Source organism: Euleptes europaea, chromosome 3, assembly GCF_029931775.1.
Source record: "Euleptes europaea isolate rEulEur1 chromosome 3, rEulEur1.hap1, whole genome shotgun sequence".
Lineage (NCBI taxonomy): Eukaryota > Metazoa > Chordata > Lepidosauria > Squamata > Sphaerodactylidae > Euleptes > Euleptes europaea.
Window position 1 is genome coordinate 43,220,629 of NC_079314.1, and position 17,380 is coordinate 43,238,008.

The 17,380-nt window shown below is 43.5% G+C and overlaps 1 protein-coding gene across 1 annotated transcript in view; it reads left to right on the forward strand.

Annotated features, from left to right (window-relative positions):
- Window positions 1–17,380, forward strand: part of CACNA2D1 (calcium voltage-gated channel auxiliary subunit alpha2delta 1) — a 437,349-nt gene that overhangs the window by 297,355 nt on the left and 122,614 nt on the right. Inside the window, exon 7 of the mRNA XM_056846470.1 lies at window positions 2,340–2,471. Coding sequence (XP_056702448.1) covers window positions 2,340–2,471 — 132 coding nt within the window. The remainder of the gene's footprint in view (window positions 1–2,339; window positions 2,472–17,380) is intronic.

Below are 17,380 nucleotides of genomic sequence, written 5' to 3' on the forward strand. Positions count from 1 at the left end.
TCTCATGGATCCTGCATAAATGGGGGCTGAGAATTCATATGAATAAATGATGGTTTGTTCAAAATGTTTCATGAAATTATAACTGGGGGTGTGCTGGATATTTGTTGCCTGCATGTTTACCTTTGCTAAGTTCCCTCTCTTTTAATCCTTTGTTAATGAACGTGTAGTTTGCCAGCTTGGCAACCTCTTGACGTCCAACCAAGATGCCATCCGAAAAGACAAAGGGAAAATGATAATGCTCCATCTGACAAATAAAACCTTGTTCTATTCCAATTAACTGAATGCCAGCTGTTGCTCAGTGTGCGTGAGTTATTTTTGGATATTAGGAATTTATTTGGGGCTGATTAAAACCGAATGAAAGGCATAGTTGTTTATCAGCCTCATAATTAAGCCTCGTTGTTGGTTCTGTTGATGATTAATGCTGTATTGTTTGGAAGTGTGCTTAGTCCTATAAAACCATCTAGCTCTTTCGTTCTAAAATAATGTGTTTTCCACTAATGTGAATATTTGCGCGAGTGGCCCGGGAATTGGCTGAGGTCAGCTTTAGGAATCTGAATTTCAATCTCATTGGCCACTTAGTGTTTATCTGATCATGTCCATGAATATAAATTTTCTTGTATTTCTAGTCAATTCTGAAGCTGGCCCTGCTCATGAATATTAATGTGCACACAGCTGATTTGGCTGCAAATGATCACATGCATAAACATGAAAACACTGTTAACTTACAATAATGAGCACTCTCTTGGATTTTGGTCCCAGCTCAACTTTACAATTTTAATGCTACAATTTAATGCTGTATTTTCCCCTTCTGCCTCCCCCCCCCCTGTTTTGATAATTTAACATTCCCTCTGGAAAAAGGGACCTGTATTAACTACTGCAGTTGACTCAGAATGTCATCTGGTGCACTGCTTGATGCTTTCATACATGAACACGTGATCATATAGGTGACAGTTGCATTCTTGGTGAATAGGATACAGACTCTGGAGAGCCCCATCAAAGACAAGATGAATGTGAATCATATTTTAAAAAGTAGACAATACGACTGCCAGCACTACCTTGGCAAATGCCAGGAGATTTGAAGGTGATACCTATGCAGGTAGAGTTTGGGAGGATGTGAAGTCACTTCTAGGTGATGCTCTGGGAATTTCTCTTTATCTTTGTGGTCTTTATCTCTGTGGAGAAATTCATAGAGCATCAATGTTGTAACCATTTTTTCTACCACTCCTCAGATTCTCAAATTGGAGCCAAGGGTGGAGATTTACTTTAAACAAGCAAATGGTGAACCTAGTAGACAGCCAGGTCAGTCCATAGCAGAATCTGAATACAGAAGTCATGTAGTCTCTTTATTACAAACAACCAAAATAATGCAACATATCGTGCAAGCTTCTGAGTTCTCTAGGACTCTTCATTCAGCTGGATATTAAAAAGCGAAAGAGAGAGGGGAGGCTCAAGTCCTGAGACCTGTCTTCTGTATCCTGTGTATGATGCTTTGTTGATTTCATTGGCACAGGGCATAGTACAGTGGGATCAAGCTGAAGCCTACGTGTGCTGGGAAGAGGCAAAAATGGATGCCTCCCTGTTGAAAATACACAGGAAGAGCTCTAGAGAACTTGTAAGCTTGTACAATATGTTGTGTCTTTTTGGTTGGTCTTAATAAAAGATACGACATAGCTTCTGTTTTTGTATAAATCAGATTAGAGACCTACAGCTGGTTGGTTCAAACGCCCATGAGGAATGTAATTGTTCCATCACTTCATTCAGGGCCTCGCTAACCCATGACCACCTGGGTTCCCTGACAGCATGTCTCCCAAGCTCCCTTGCATTCTCTTTGTTATTTGCACAGGCCTTTGGGAGTTGGTAAATTTAATCCATCATGTTGCGCATTCTGTCTGAAGCACTATGCTATTGTTAAATGCTTATATGCTGTCGCTAAACTTTGTTTAGGATTACTTTGGAAATGCAGAACATTGTAAACCCTGAAGCAGGTGTCAGCAACCTTTGATCATTAAAGAGCCAAACTATGTCAAAATTCAACCCAAGTGATCAACAGGGAGCCAGTATAAGAAAGCCTATTTCCATAACTGAAAATATACAATGTTAACATTACTGATAATTGTCAAGTTTCTCCAGCCCAAACACTGGTTCTTCTGAGTACTTTATTAGGAAGTGACACACGTATATCACATGATAAATAATAAATATACAAAGGATCGTCTATCGTCTATTTTTTTTGTTCATTTCAGACGTTCATGTCATTCACTCACCAATATGTTTTCATGATATAGAACAGAAAAGACAAGGATCTGTTAACACCACCTTTTTCCTTTTCTTTTCTGCAGCTACCATAGTATTGAATGAACTGAATTGGACAGGCGCCCTCGATGATGTCTTCAAAAAGAACAGAGAAGAAGATCAAACTTTGCTGTGGCAAGTTTTTGGCAGCGCGACTGGCCTTGCCAGATATTACCCAGGTAATTGCGAAGCTGGCAACATGCATTGCCGCCAGTGCACTTCCATTCTTTCTCCACAGTTTCCCGTAAAAATCAAGAGCTGTTTTTGGCAGGGCGGGAAATTGTAAGTGGTTCTCTTCCGAGCATGAAGTTGATGTTAGAATACGAAAAAGTGGTGGGAGAAGAGGGATTATATTCCAAATATTTATTTAATTAACTCCTACCTCATCATGAAAGAAAAAGAAAAAATATCTCTGGTGGTGATTCCCCCCTTTTTTTTGCTTTTGTGTATATGTAGCCATTTTCTCTGGCAGTAATAAGAGCAAGAGATTAGGATGGCAGAGAGTGCTCCTTTCTAGCCCTGGAGATTTACTACTAGATGTGTAATTTTGCTTAGCTAAATTAAGAAGAAGCTCCCCTGTTTCACTTGGAATGTTTACCTCTTATGAACCATCTTAGGTACCTCTAAAGATTATGGCTGTGCCACTGGAGTTCATACTGATTAATACAGAGAGGGTTTTGGTTTCTTTTCTGTATGCATCTGCTCTTCAGAGAATCTCATTACTGTGCCACTGTAATTAATTTAAGTGGGTGTATATTTTAATGTCTTTAGGCCACTGGTAGTCTGTTCATTTAATATATTATCAGTTAGGTTGATGCTTGATGTGTTCTGTTAAGGAGAATTTTACCTTGTGTCAGGCTGTGGTAATCTGCACGATGGGAGTGTCTTGCACAGTGCTCTAGTATCTGGTGGGGATTTAAGTTCTGGAACTATCCAAATGTATTTCAGTTTCTAGTTCTTGCAAATAAAATAAGTTACATTTTGCTTGAAGGTTCATAGACCAAAGAAAGTGTTGGGTATCTAGTGATTAAGAAGGGGTGTGTGTGCACCTTCTAATACATCCTATTCCCTTCAACCCTTTGCAGGTGTTTGTCTAATAACATAATAAATAAATAAATTATACATATTTGTATAATTGCCTTTCAACTGAGATGCTCTACTGTGCCAGATCAGTGGTCCATCTAGTTAAACCCTGTTTAACACAGAGGTTATGCCCTGGAGGGCCAACAAATTGGACATACAAGTCAAGGTGTGCCCTGATGTTGCTTTCTAGCACTGGCATTCAGAATTTCACTGTCCTATGAACATTGCTGTTGTCCACATTCTTCTTGCATTGACCCAGGTGTCCATAACTTCTTTGCACTCATTGCAAAAATACCTTAAATGAGCAAACCCCCAAATATTAGGGCCACAGTGAATGGTGGAAATTAAATTATATTTATGCACACAGTTTACATAATTAATCAAGCAGAATTTTGGCATAACTGAAATCTAGTCTGAGATATTCTGATCGGGGTGGGGGCTCAAAATACAGTTAGCCCTGATCATTGATCAAAAGTGCTTCCTTTTCCCCCATATTGTGTATCCTACAAACTCCTAAGCAGTTTGAGCCTAGAAGATGTTACAGATTGTTGGCACATAGCCTTTAGGAGAGTGTCAACAAAACGTGCTCTGTAGCATGCATTGCTTGTATGTTCTGCACTTTTCATTCTTTCTCCCAAACAATGCTCTATTTTCATTAAAGAAAAATTAAGTGAGTAGCCTTCAAAAAAAAAAAAAATCACAGCTCCACCAATTATTTTGATGGGCAGATTTCAATTTGAGGCTAAAACTCAATCTGATGACTTGCCTGATTAAATAAATTCTAGACTTTGTGGTTATGATGTATGACAATTGATTATACCATACTTAGTTATCTGTTTGAGACTAATAGACTGATCATCCAGTTGGGAATTTGTTTGGTGATTATCTCAGGGCTAAAATGTGGATATCCCACAATTAGATCTTGTGGTTGTAATTTTTTTATTTTTTTTTTATTTTTTTGCTGTCAAGATTATGGTAACCCTTTGGGTTTTTCAAGGCGAGACATTCGGAGGTGGTTTGCCATTGCCTACCTCCGCATCATGCCCCTGGTATTCTTTGGTAGTCTCCCATCCAAATACTGACCAGGGTCAACTCTGCTTCACTTCTGAGATCTAATGAAACCAGGCTAGCCTCGGCTATAATTTTCTTTAAAGATTAAAAAAATCTAGCCATTGAGGGGTGGTAGTGACATAGTTTGGATTGGGGCCATAGTGCTGATGGAGGAGGATTTCACATTTCTTCTGCAGAAATTCCCTTCCCTCCAGAGATGCTCTTGGCTACACTAGAGGAGAAAGACAGATATCCATATTGCCATATTTGGCATCCTTACTTTTCTTTCCTCCTCTTGTGGCTAAAAGCTGCCCTGAAAGACCTTTTCTGTTGGAGAAATGGTAGGACAACTCTTCCCCCACCCCCCAGTGCTTCAAATCAGGCCTTGTGGCTTCTTTTTAACATTGAGGACACAGTTGGCATGCACTTTGGGATCTCCCATGGAATGTGTTTACTTGGGCTGTACAGCAGAGATCTCTTGGAAGGGTTTCAAAGGCTGGTGGTTCTTATGTCAAAGGAGCTTCATGCGTGCTTCTCTCCCATAGCTGCTTCCTGCCACTCCGGTGCTGTAGGAAAGAGAAATTGCACGGGGAGAGAGGGACCATGTGGGATGAACCACACCAGTTCTTCTCTGAGATGCTTCCCACGGGAACAAACAAGAGTCTTGTTTAACTTTAAAAACGGATACTTCCCCCCTAGCACAGTCTGCAAAAATGTATGCTAGGAGAAAAGTGTGTTTAAAGTACAGAAGAAAGGCTCCTGTTTGTCTTCCCTCATAAATCTGCTGTTCCTCTAACACAAGAACAACCCCCAAAGTATGTTCGATCTCATCTTTTTTCCTCAGGCCTGATTCTCCCCATAGAATGATAGTGAGTGAGTGTTCATTCCCTTCCCTTTCAGCTTTATGGTAAGGGGTTGAGATTTTTAAATACAGCAGTTACGTATGTGTAAGGGTGAACATAAAGTAATGCAGCATGGGGTGGGGAATGTGAGCGGATTCCTAGTTCTGTGCCGTGAACAAGATGACTAACATGTTTTAGGCTAGAGAAGTCAAATGGGCAAGAACATTTTAATGACATTTCCCCCAGCAGTTCCAATGTTCCTGCGTCTTCAAAGTCTTTCTCATTCAGTGATTTGACCTCACATGCCTAATATATGCAGTATCCCTTGGCAACGGTATACTATTAAGAATAGGGCTGTGGGCTTCTTCCCGTGTTTAATAATTGGGTGCCAAAGCTGTAAAATGCTCATGTGTATCCCACCGCTGTTTATGTGTTTTGTCTTATTTAAATTTATTATCTACTTCTCTTGGTTAAAAGAAATATATTCTTAGTGACTCGTGGTAGAAACCTAGGCAGGCTACTCAAAAATCCTGTTCAGGTCTATTGAATGGGACTTACTCCCAGGAAAGTGTTCTTAGGATTGCACTGTTAGAATTACTGAAGACACAAGCTGGGGGCGGGGGATCAGAAAGAAATAATGGGAGAAAATTTAGAAATCCCACCACCATCCTGCAACATTCGTCTCCTCCAGGATTTCTCAAGGTATCAGTGCTAATTTCTCCTCTACTTTTTTCTTTCTTTGAACAAACATGTTTCAGCACGGCAGCCTTCTTGGAGCATGTTCAGTCCTCACCAAGCCTTTCTTGGTGGTTAAGAGCTGTGGTTAAGAGCGGTGGACTCTAATCTGGAGAACCAGGTTTGATTCTCCACTTTTCCACATGAGCGGCAGACTCTAATTTGGTGAACCAGATTGGTTTCCCCACTCCTGTACATGAAACCAGCTGGGTGACCTAGGGCTAGTCACACTCTCTCAGCCCTACCTGCCTCACAGGGTGTCTGTTGTGGGGAGGGGAAGGGAAGGTGATTGTAAGCCGGTTTGATTCTTCCTTAAGTGGTGGAGAAAGTTGGCATATAAAAACCAACTCCTCTTCCTCCTCCTCCTCCTTTGGCTAAAATTGGACAACTATTTTTTTCTTGCATTTAGAGGAGTCCCCAAGTAGGTAGAGACCCTCCCCCCACCATGGCTGTGTGGCCCCATGGTTTGACTTCCATTATACATACAGATACAGGCCAGTTTATTATAAGACAGTAGAAGTTGGTGGGGGGGGGGTCATAGAATTGCATGAGGAGAGTAAACAATCTGAAAATCCCAACCCTCAAAACCTCCCCCTTCAGGATTCTGTAAGTTTTCAAGCCAATTCCCCCTCTTGCCTTTTCAACATTGTGTCATTTTTAGAATCTATACAAGTGGGGTCCCGTGAAACTCATGGGGAGATCCCATCCCTCCCCCACCGCTCACCTTCCAGCCCAGCTGCAACAGGGCTTTGCTGCCATAGACGTGCCCAGAGTGGCTCCTGGGCGCCACCGCAGATGGGCCTGCCAGTGGCTCCTGAGCTCTGCTGCTGCTGCAGACGAGCTCAGAGCAACTTCCACCCACCACCACCACCACAGATGGGACTGCTAGCTGCCCCCGGGCTCTGCTGCTGTCATGTCTGCCGTGGATGGGCCCGGAACAGCTCCTGGGCTCTTATGCCACAGCGGCACAGGGCTACGCGCCCTGCACCTGGCTATACCGGCAGGAGTCAGAGGCAGGCCCTCCATGCCCGGCCAGTCCGGCAGGGGATGGAGGCAGTCATAAAAGGTGGGTGCGCAGAGGATGCTTTTTTATTTTGGGGGAAATTTACCCCCCCCATTTTTGTTTTTGCTTTTTGTGTTTAGTTTGCAAAGTTAGGGAGTACTCTAAGTTTAAAGAAACATCTGTTTGGGTTAAGTGTGCCCCCTATCTGCGGATTTAAGTATCTGCAGATAGGGAGCACAGTTGGGAATTAGATATATAGCTTTTGTCCTTAACAGGCTTTTTTTTACTGTCTTTTTTTAATAGATAATTTGCAGTCATACTGTTCTTATATATGGTGTATATACTTAGAGCATTTTTCACCATCCAGCCAGGGGACAGTCAGTATTGGATTTAGTGATTATGAAAATAATTAAATCCAATATTTAATTAAAAACCTTTACAAGTCAAAGCACAAACAGCAGCAATGCAACTACTGTACAGCAATGGACACATGCAAAAAAAAAAATCCACTTCATGAATTTTGTGTGGGTGGGGAAAGTACTTTTTTAAAAAAAAGTATTATCTACATAATCTAGCAAGGGAAGTTGCTTGGTGGATCTTCCCTGGATAGAGATTTCCAGAGTGCAGCTGTGACTTCGGCCCCCATATGATAGAAGTTCTCTTGCCATTGAACAGAATCTATAACTGCAGGTAAATAATCATTCATTCATTCATTCATTCATTCATTCATTCGAACCTTTATTGGCATAAACAGATAAAGAATCCATACGAACCAGGGACCATGGCTCAGTGGTAAAGCTTCATTCCCCAGCCTCGCCAGTTAAAAGGACTAGGGGATTCAAAAGATCTCTCCCTGAGACCCTGGAGAGCTGCTGCCAGTCTGAGTAGACAATACTGACCTTGATAGCACAATGGTCTGATTCAGTATAAGGCAGCTTCATATGTCCATGTGAAGGTGACTAGCGCCATGGACAGTAAAATGAGAGAATTTGTGTAGTGATGCAAACATTTGGCTCTCGGGTAATTTTTCTTGTTCACGGGGAGTATGTAACAGATGCCCATAAATAATTATTTTTAAATTTATTTATTTATTTATTGAAAACATTATATGCTGCCTTTTCACCCAGTTCAGGGTCTCCAAGGTGGCAAACAATGAAATATTTAAACGTTTCAGAAATGATAGGCATTTAAAATGGAAATACGTATAGGATGCTTCAATCAGTTAAAACAACGTATAGACACACACAAATAAATACATAAAAACATCAAGCAGGGAGGAAGGCTAATAAGATTTGGTGAGGGAATGCCAAACCAAACAAAAAAAGGTCCTCACCCACTGGTAGAAGACCACAATAGATAGAGACAAGCAAATCTCCCTGGTGAGGACATTCTAAAATTTCAGTGACACAACTGAGAAGACCCTTTCTTGAGCTGCCACTTGTCTAGCCTCAGATGGAGTGAGCATGGCCTCTGGAGATGACTTTAGAGGTTGGGTAGGTTCATATGGGAGTAGATAGCCCTTCAGGTATGCTGTATGTTGTATTTTGGATGAAAGTCTGGATTCATATACAACAAGTACATTTTGAGTTTAGCTGCCAAATACCAGAAAACAAAGCTTAAGGAAAAAGTGGCCCTAACTGCAAGCTCCAAATGCCAAGCATTGTGCCCCTTCACCCCCATGTATATTCTATGCTATGTCAACAGCAGGCTGTACCCACAGTTTCCCACAGGACAAGGTTTTTGTCATCCTTAGACAGCATTTTTTTCATTCTTAAGCCACACTCTTTTGTCATATTGTATTGGACAGGACCAAAGTCTTTACATAATTTCAGTCACGCTTGTGAGGGGAGCATGAACAGAGGTTTGGCCTTGTTCCTCACTCTACATATTGTAGGATAGAGGTCAAGAACTTGTAAAGAACAGGATTGTTCTCATACAACAATATGTGCATGTATAGTGCCCCTGCATGTAGGATCAATTCTAGGCTGCAGCTGGAAGGACGTCAAACACAGGAACATACAAAACTGCCTAATACTGAATCAGACTCTCCTGGGTCCATCAAAGTCAGTTTTGTCTACTCAGACCGGCAGCTGCTCTCCAGGGTCTCAGGCAGGGGTCTTTCACATCTCCTACCTGCCTAGTCCTTTTAACTGGATATGTCGGGGATTGAACCTGGGACCTTCTGCATGCCAAGCAGATGCTCCACCACTGAGCCACAGCCCCCCCCCCCATCAAGTGCAGTGTGGCTGCTAGGGCTGTTGATTCGGTTCGGCCCGAACTGAAAATCAGCCGAATTTCCCTTGAATTCGGTGGTTTTTAGTTCGGGACGAACCGAACTCAAAAATGGTGGGCAACCGGGGGGGGGGCGAATTCAGTGAGTTCGGGAGTTCACGAATAAATCCGGCCAATTCGGGGCCGTCAGTAAGCAGCATAACCTTCAGTAAGCAGCATTCTCCTCCCCCGGCCAATTGGTGGCCAAGCTGGGTCTTCTTCTAGCCAATCAGTCAGGATTGAGTACTGGAGGAATCAGCTGATGTGCGGCCCCGCCGGGGAAAGAGAGAGAGAGAGAAATCCTCGTGTGTGTGTGCGGGGGTGCTTGTGCACATTCGCTCCTTTCCGTGGCTGCAGGGGGCGCATTTTTGGGGGTACAGACCCCAAACTTTCAGGGGATATTCAGACAAGCCTTCTTAAGAGACCACCCAAGTTTTGTAAACGTTGGGTAAGAGGGTCCCGAGATATGGGCTCCCCCTTTTTCTTTCCATGGCTGCAGGGGGCGCATTTTTGGGTGTGCCGACCCCAAACTTTCAGCGGAGCATCAGACAAGGCTTCTTAAGAGACCCCCCAAGTTTTGTAAACATTGGGTCAGGGCCCCCCGAGATATGGGCTCCACCCCTTTTTCCTCTTCCCCCTTTTCCATTTCTGTGGCTGCAGGGGGCGCTTTTTTGGGGGTGCAGCCCCCAAACTTTTATCATAGCTTCAGACAATTCTTCTTAAGAGACCACCCAATTTTTGTAAAGATGGGTTCAGTGGGGGCAGAAATATCGCCCCCCCTTTTCTCTTTCCGTGGCTGCAGGGGGCACATTTTTGGGTGTGCCGACCCCAAACTTTCAGCGGAGCTTCAGACAAGGCTTCTTAAGAGACCACCCAAGTTTTGTAAACATTGGGTCAGGGCCCCCCGAGATACGGGCTTTCCCCTTTTCCCTATTGGGATGAATGGACCACCCTCGAGAGATGCATACATATGGATCTCATATTGGATACAAATGGAATCATATTGGGTTACCCAGCCTCCCAGCCCCTCCTGATGGAACAGAAGACAGCCACAGTAAGACCCCTTTGGGGGCTTTAATCTGTAATTTTTCTTTTCTGTGTGTGTGTGTGTGGGGGGGGAAAGCAGAGTCTGTGTGTGTGGGGGGAGGGAGCAGTTTCTGTGGGGGGGGGAAGCCAAAGGGGGCTTTTGCCGGTTCTGCCTGGGGTGTGTGTTCCCCCTCCAGTCTCTCTCTCCCTGGTTTGAGGGGGGGGCTTCGTTTTTATGTCTTCAGGTTTTCCCTCATTCATAAGATCAGTTAGGTTATTTTGATGCTTGCTCAAAACTGGTTTTCAGATGGTGACTTAAAGAATGCATCTGCCTGGTCCCAAGTCCAATGCAAAAGGAGAAATTCCACCCTCTCCTGCTCATTATGCATAGCTAGCTGCCTCTGTCCCTTTCCATGGTTTGCAAACTCCCAGGTGTCAGGTGTTGCTTTGCACTGTTGCAAAGGTGTTGCATTGTGTGCTTGTGTTGCTTTGCAGTTGTATTGTTTTGCAAAATTCTTCACACCTGCCCCACCCTTTGCATGTTTGCAAAGGTGTTGCTTTGCAGTTGTGTTGCTTTGCAAAGTTCTTAGCAGCTGCCCCGCCCTTGCTCTCATCAGCTGTTTGTCGGGGCTGGGAGCTTTGTGCGTGGGCGGCAAGCTCTGCTCAGAGATGCACATTAAGGGTGGGGGGACCCCTTTCGGGGCCCATATCTCAGCCCCCCTGACCCAATCTTTACAAAACTTGGGGGGTCTGGCAAGAAGGGTCCTTTGAAGCTCCTCTGAAAGTTTGGGACCTCTACCCCCAAAAATGCCCCCCAGAGCCGCGGAAAGGCACGGTTGTGTTTTTAATGGCTTTATTCGGCCAAATTTTTTTCCCGAACTTTGAATTCCCGTTGAATTACACAGACCCGAAGTGGGGGAGTTCGGACTTCGGCATATCCCGAATCTAAACGGGCCGAATTCAGCCGAATCCGAACTATACCGAATTTTTTTTAATTCAACAGCCCTAGTGGCTGCTGCTCCAGACCTGCCTCCTGACATGTTCACTGCACATGTATAGAATCACAGCGAGACACACATTCCCTGCAATCTCCTGAAGGGGAGCTGTTTGGAAGAGAGGGAAGCTTGACTTGACTTAAAGGATCCTGAAAGTTTCATTATCCTTCTCTCTTTTTGTTTTGTTCCACACAACAACAAAAACCTCTCATTGTTTTAATCTGAGTCCATGTTGTTTAGTCGTTCAATTTCTCATGATGAAGAGGAGTCGATTTTCTTTTACACTGCAGGTATTCGGGTGTGTTGTTTTGCAGAGCTTCATTGCAGTTTGTATTGTTTTTATTAAACCACTCACAAGACTTCCGTTTTTAATTGCTGTGATGACACCAATTATGGATTCCATGATTGCGATTGTTTTCTTTTATGCACAACTTTGACATTTCTGTGTGGTAGTCAGGAAGAGCTAGCAGTAAACAACCCAGATGAATTCCACTGGAAAATTTAAGGAAGTGCCAGGTTGCAATCTCGGCTCTATAGGTGGGCTGAAAGATGGGAAGTAATAAATAAAATGTAGAACACTCTGCACATTCCTGCTGTTCCAGCAAAGAGAGGAATGAACAAAGAAATGCAAGTGCAAGTTATTTTAATACCATGAAATTTAAAACCGAAGCCCACACCACCAACATTTGGGCGTATCTGTCATACTTATGCCAGCTGTAAGAGCATGTTTGTTACTGAATGGTTGGGAAGAAAGTTGGAGAAAATAAATTAAATTTCTGAATCTTGATGCAATTTGCATTTATGGCCTGGAATGATTTAAAATGAACTTTGGTTTTCATGCCAAATTGATTGCCAGTGGTTCTTTCTCTCTGCCTCTTGCTTATTTATTTATTTATTTGAATATTTTTATCCCACTTTTCTCCTGCAAAGCAAGTCTCAAAGTGGCTTAAAGGTAAAAGGTAAAGATCCCCTGTGCAAGCACCAGGTCATTCCTGACCCATGGGGTGATGTCACATCCCGACGTTTCCTAGGCAGACTTTGTTTATGGGGTGGTTTGCCAGTGCCTTCCCCAGTCATCTTCCCTTTACCCCCAGCAAGCTGGGTACTCATTTTACCGACCTCGGAAGGATGGAAGGCTGAGTCAACCTTGAGCCGGCTACCTGAAACCAACTTCTGTTGGGATCGAACTCAGGTCATGAGCAGAGCTTGGGCCTGCAGTATTGCAGCTTACCACTCTGCGCCACGGGGCTCTTCAGATACCAAAAAACGAACAACAATCTAAAAATCATAATGTAATAATAAAAAAGAAGCAGCAGCCAGAGGGTGGGACTGAGCAACTGGAATAGTCTCCCCTGGCAAGCAGCACCCAGGTAGCAGCACCTTTTCAGGCCTGAGCAGTCAAGGGGCAGGGCTGAGCACCTGGAGGAACTCAGGCCTTGATGGCATGGTCTCCCCTGGCAAACAGCAGCCCACAAGTCTTATGTTATGAATTGCATTGCATTTCCCCATCCCTTTGTGTCCTAGCAGTTAGATTACATCAGCATACACTTCATTGGTGGTGTCTTCAAAACTCATGACTGCGAAAGTCTGGAACTAGTTGCTTTAAAAGTCTGAGTCATCAGAAAGAGTAGGTCTTATTTTGTCTTGGTCTCTCTCCTTGCTTCCAGGCAGAAGGCAAAAGGATGCTGAAGGAATGCCTTCTCCCCAACTATCCTTCAAGTCGTTTGTTTTAGACTCTTGTGAAATGCAGAAGTCATATTCCATCCTGCATTGCATTTCAAGAATTTTACTTCAGCTCAAAGCCTAGTGTGATGTGAATCCTACCCGTTTTATGCCAGTAGGAGGACTAGACTTTACATGCAGCCAGGCCAGGGTGAGTCATGCAAGTCATAAGAACATAAGAAAGGCCCTGCTGGATCAGACCAAGGCCCATCAAGTCCAGCAGTCTGTTCACACAGTGGCCAGCCAGGTGCCTCTAGGAAGCCACTAACAAGACGACTGCAGCAGCACCATCCTGCCTGTGTTCCACCACACCCAAAATAATAGGCATGCTCCTCTGATACTAGAGAGAATAGGTATGCAGCATGACCAGTATCCATTCTAACTAACAGCCATGAATACCCCTCTCCTCCATGAATATGTCCACTCCCCTCTTAAAGCCCTCCAAGCTGGCAGCCATCACCACATCCTCGGGCAGGGAGTTCCACAATTTAACTAAGTCATTTGATATCAAGTTGCCCAGTGGTTGCTGATGGTCCTGGCCCCAATGATTCCTCCCTCAAAGAGCAGCAGAGCTCTGGAAAGGGCCTTGTCCCCTCCACCTGCCTTTTACTAACAGAAATGAAGGTTTGAAGGTTGGCAATACTGTTGTGGTTGTCTAGCAAACCCCACAGTGGCCCCTGAGAAGGCATTTGTATCTTACAACTATAAGTGCTGTTTCTCTATTTTTAGCCCCTCAATGTATTTTTTTCTAGATTTCAGATTTTTTTCCTTGCAGACCTGGGGCTTTTCATGTTTGTAGAAAGAACAGTCTTGTCTGTACATGTCTCCAGTCTCTGGATTTGAGATATATTAATATTGTCTCCATGAATCAGAATCTGTGGGTGTGTGTCAGTGATCCTACGCGTGGCACCTATGGGTGCCATGGCATCTACCAGGGTGTTTCCTGGTACCTACTTGCTTTCTGGTTTCCTGAGTCAAGGTCATTTATAAAGAGGTTAAAGAGATAGGGGGCCAACACACACCGCTGTTTCACTCCCTGGTTGGTAGGAATCTCTCTGGTTAGCTCACCTCGTGAGCCATAGTGAACCTGGCAACTAGTTGTTAAGTGCAATTTTTGGACAAGGAAAAGATTGCCAATGGTTCTTTCTCTCTGCCTCTTGCTTATTTATTTATTTATTTGAATATTTTTATCCCACTGGTGACACCCATATCACAAGTGGCTTATATTATAGTCATTTCTGAGGGTTGCCAAGAATTTTAATTGAACCAGATTTTTGAGGGTGTGTGATGGCAAATATTAACTTGTGTATATTGATTGAGGCCCTGTCCTGGATGGCCCAGGCTAGCCTGATCTCGTCAGATCTCAGAAGCTAAGCAGGATCAGCCCTGGTTAGTATTTGGATGGGAGACCACCAAGGAAGTCCAGGGTTGCTATACAGAGGAAGGCACTGGCAAACCACCTCTGTTAGTCTCTTGCCTTGAAAACCCCATAAGGGGTCATCATAAGTCGGCTGCGACTTGACAGCACTTCACACACACACATATTAATTGAGAGTTCAGCCTTGGTGTCTGACTTCACTCAAACACGGACATGGGGAGGTCAGCTGGGTTTAACATCGCTAAATGGATGAGCGGCCTGTGCCATGGCTTCTCGCGCCTGCAAATTACAATGTGACAAGTCTTTGTACAGCCCTCTGCTGGAACCTGCTTGAGGGTGTCATGAAGGACAATTGGGGGGAGAAAACTGTACAACCCTTTTAGCCATATGGAGCAGTCAGCTGTGATAGATTTCAACGTGTTTTTTAAAAAAACGAACCAAAATGCTTTTCTGAAGAGCTCTCCGGGAGCTGGCCAAAAGCCATGCACAGAAAGGCAACTCTGACTTTGATTAAATTTTGCTTGATGCTGAAGGATGGACCATTTCACATCCCATTCCTAGTTTCTTTTCCCCTCCTTCTTAATTACTGATGTAATTTAGATTGTAATTGTAAATCAATAGTTCATTATACCATTGCAGTAAGCGGCAGCACATTTATTCTCTTTGTTCTCTAAGATTTGTGTTACTGCTAATGAACTAGTTTTTTCCTATGCCGCCTTTATGATCATCCAGTCTTCTTTGGTTCTTCAAAGCTTAATTTTTTTTAAATCTAAATTTCAATAGATTTATATACAAAGTTCAAAAATTTCTTGGTCACGCTTAAGTGTTTTTTGCTGAAAGATGAATCATACCTCACCTTGTAAGCATAATAGCTGCTAACTTCATTAGAATAAAATTATCTTATGAAAGTAATCTGGCTGGATCCAGCCAGTTTTTCCACTGGTGAAAACCAGAAGGAAGGGGACTTCTTTGAGCACTCAAAGAGCACCAACATGGACAAAAAGCCACATGTGACTGAGAAGAGAAGGAATTGAGAAAGATTGGCTGGATCCAATCCGTTGTCATGGATTCACACATGCACAGGTTTGCAAAAACTTGATTCAGACTCATTCTGTAGTCATTCAAGTCATTTGGTACCGAACAGGCTCAGTAATCAGCTCCCTTCTGATTGACAGAGTCAAACACAGTATGTTTGACTGTCAAAGCACATTTGATGTGAAATTCACCACATCCATAGTTGTTAATATGTAGGACCTCAGTTTCTTACTAAGACAAGGATTCTTACTAAGACGAGGGTAGCATCTTCTTTTTAGAGAGGAAGGTTTTACCATGGGGGCGGGCTGTAGAGAGGAAGGTTTTACCATGGGAGTACTGTTGTGAGGGGCAGGTGGGGTAAAATGTACCATTACAGCATCTCTAATATCTGTTCAAAGTAAAAACCAAACAAAAAAAGTTGATGATCTGAGGCTGCATCCTTCTTTCATCTCTCTCCCCCCTCCCAAATCAGTCACTACCAACAAACTCTGCCCCCTCCAAACATAGGGTAGGCCAACATCAAGTTTTAAATTATCAGAAAAAGTCAGAACATAAGAAGATCCCTGCTGTATCAGACCAGTGAGGGTCCGACCAATTGCCCTGGAGGGCCATCCAAACAGGGCATAGAGGCCAAGGTCCTCCCTTTCTTCTGCCTCCCTGCACTGGTATTCACAGGTTTGCTGCCTCTGTAGATGGAGGCTCCAGTCATCAAAGCTAGTCACCACTGATGGACTTCTCCTCTATAAGTCTGTCTAACCAGGGTTGCAAGGCCCCCTTGGCCACTGGCAAGGGATGGAGGGGTAGGGTTGCCAGCTCCAGGTTGGGAAACTCCTTGAGATTTGGATATGTAGCCTGGGGAGGACCTCAGTGGGGTACAATGCCATAGAGTACACCCTCCAAAGCATCCATTTTCTCCAGGGGAACTGATCTCTGTAGTCTGGTGAAGAGCTGTAATTCCGGGGGATCCCCCGGTTCTACCTGGAGGGTGGCATCCCTAGTTTAACCCCTTTTTATAGCTAAATATGGTCGTGGCCATCACTACCTCCACTGGCAGTGAATTCTACAGTTTAATATTTCTCAGCAATTTCACTGAGTACCCCTGAGTTCTAGTATTATGGGAGAAGGAGAAAAAACTTCCTCTATCCATTTTCTCCACCTTGTACATAATTTTATAAACCACTACCATGTCTCCCCTTAGCCATCTTTTTTTTCTAGACTGAAAAGGCCCAGATTCTCCAGCCTCTGCTCATAGGAAAGGTGCTCCAATCCCCTAATCAGAGGCCACTTTACAACCATTCAGTGGTTTTGTCAGAAATAAACGTGAGTTTGATTTCACAAAGAAAGGCGGAGAATGTTGGTGATGAAAGTTATACCTTTCACTTAAGGCTTCGGATTTTCCTAACTACCATGCTTGAATGTCTGCAGTGGTCAGTCAGTCCCATTAAAACAAAACTTCAACCTTGACAACAAGATGGCAGCATCATGATGGCATGATGCAGATTGTATGAAATGTCACTCCAGCCAGAGTCCCTCTCAACAGTTATTTTTATGAGCAGGCAACATGGCAAATTATAATCAGCACCATTCATAGCTCCCAAGCAATTGTGGGTGATTTCAGCCATTCATTGCAAGCCCTTGAAGAAGAGGGCTTGAAATTACATGGTTGATATATTTACAATTAAATAACGTTAGACAAGAGGGGTGTCTCCCCTCAGATGTTTTCCAAGTAGCAACTGTGCCATACATGCACAAATTCGACTTGAATTAATTTTAGAACCTGTTGTCAGACCCCGCCATTTGGTTTCTGCTAGTACAAATCTGTATTATGTATATTGTGTATGTGCTCAAATTAAATTCTTGCTTGAAGTGGGAGGAACATGAGCAAGACAGGCTGCAATCTATTTATCGGGAACTAATTTTTATTTCATCCAAACTTTGCTTTGTCTCC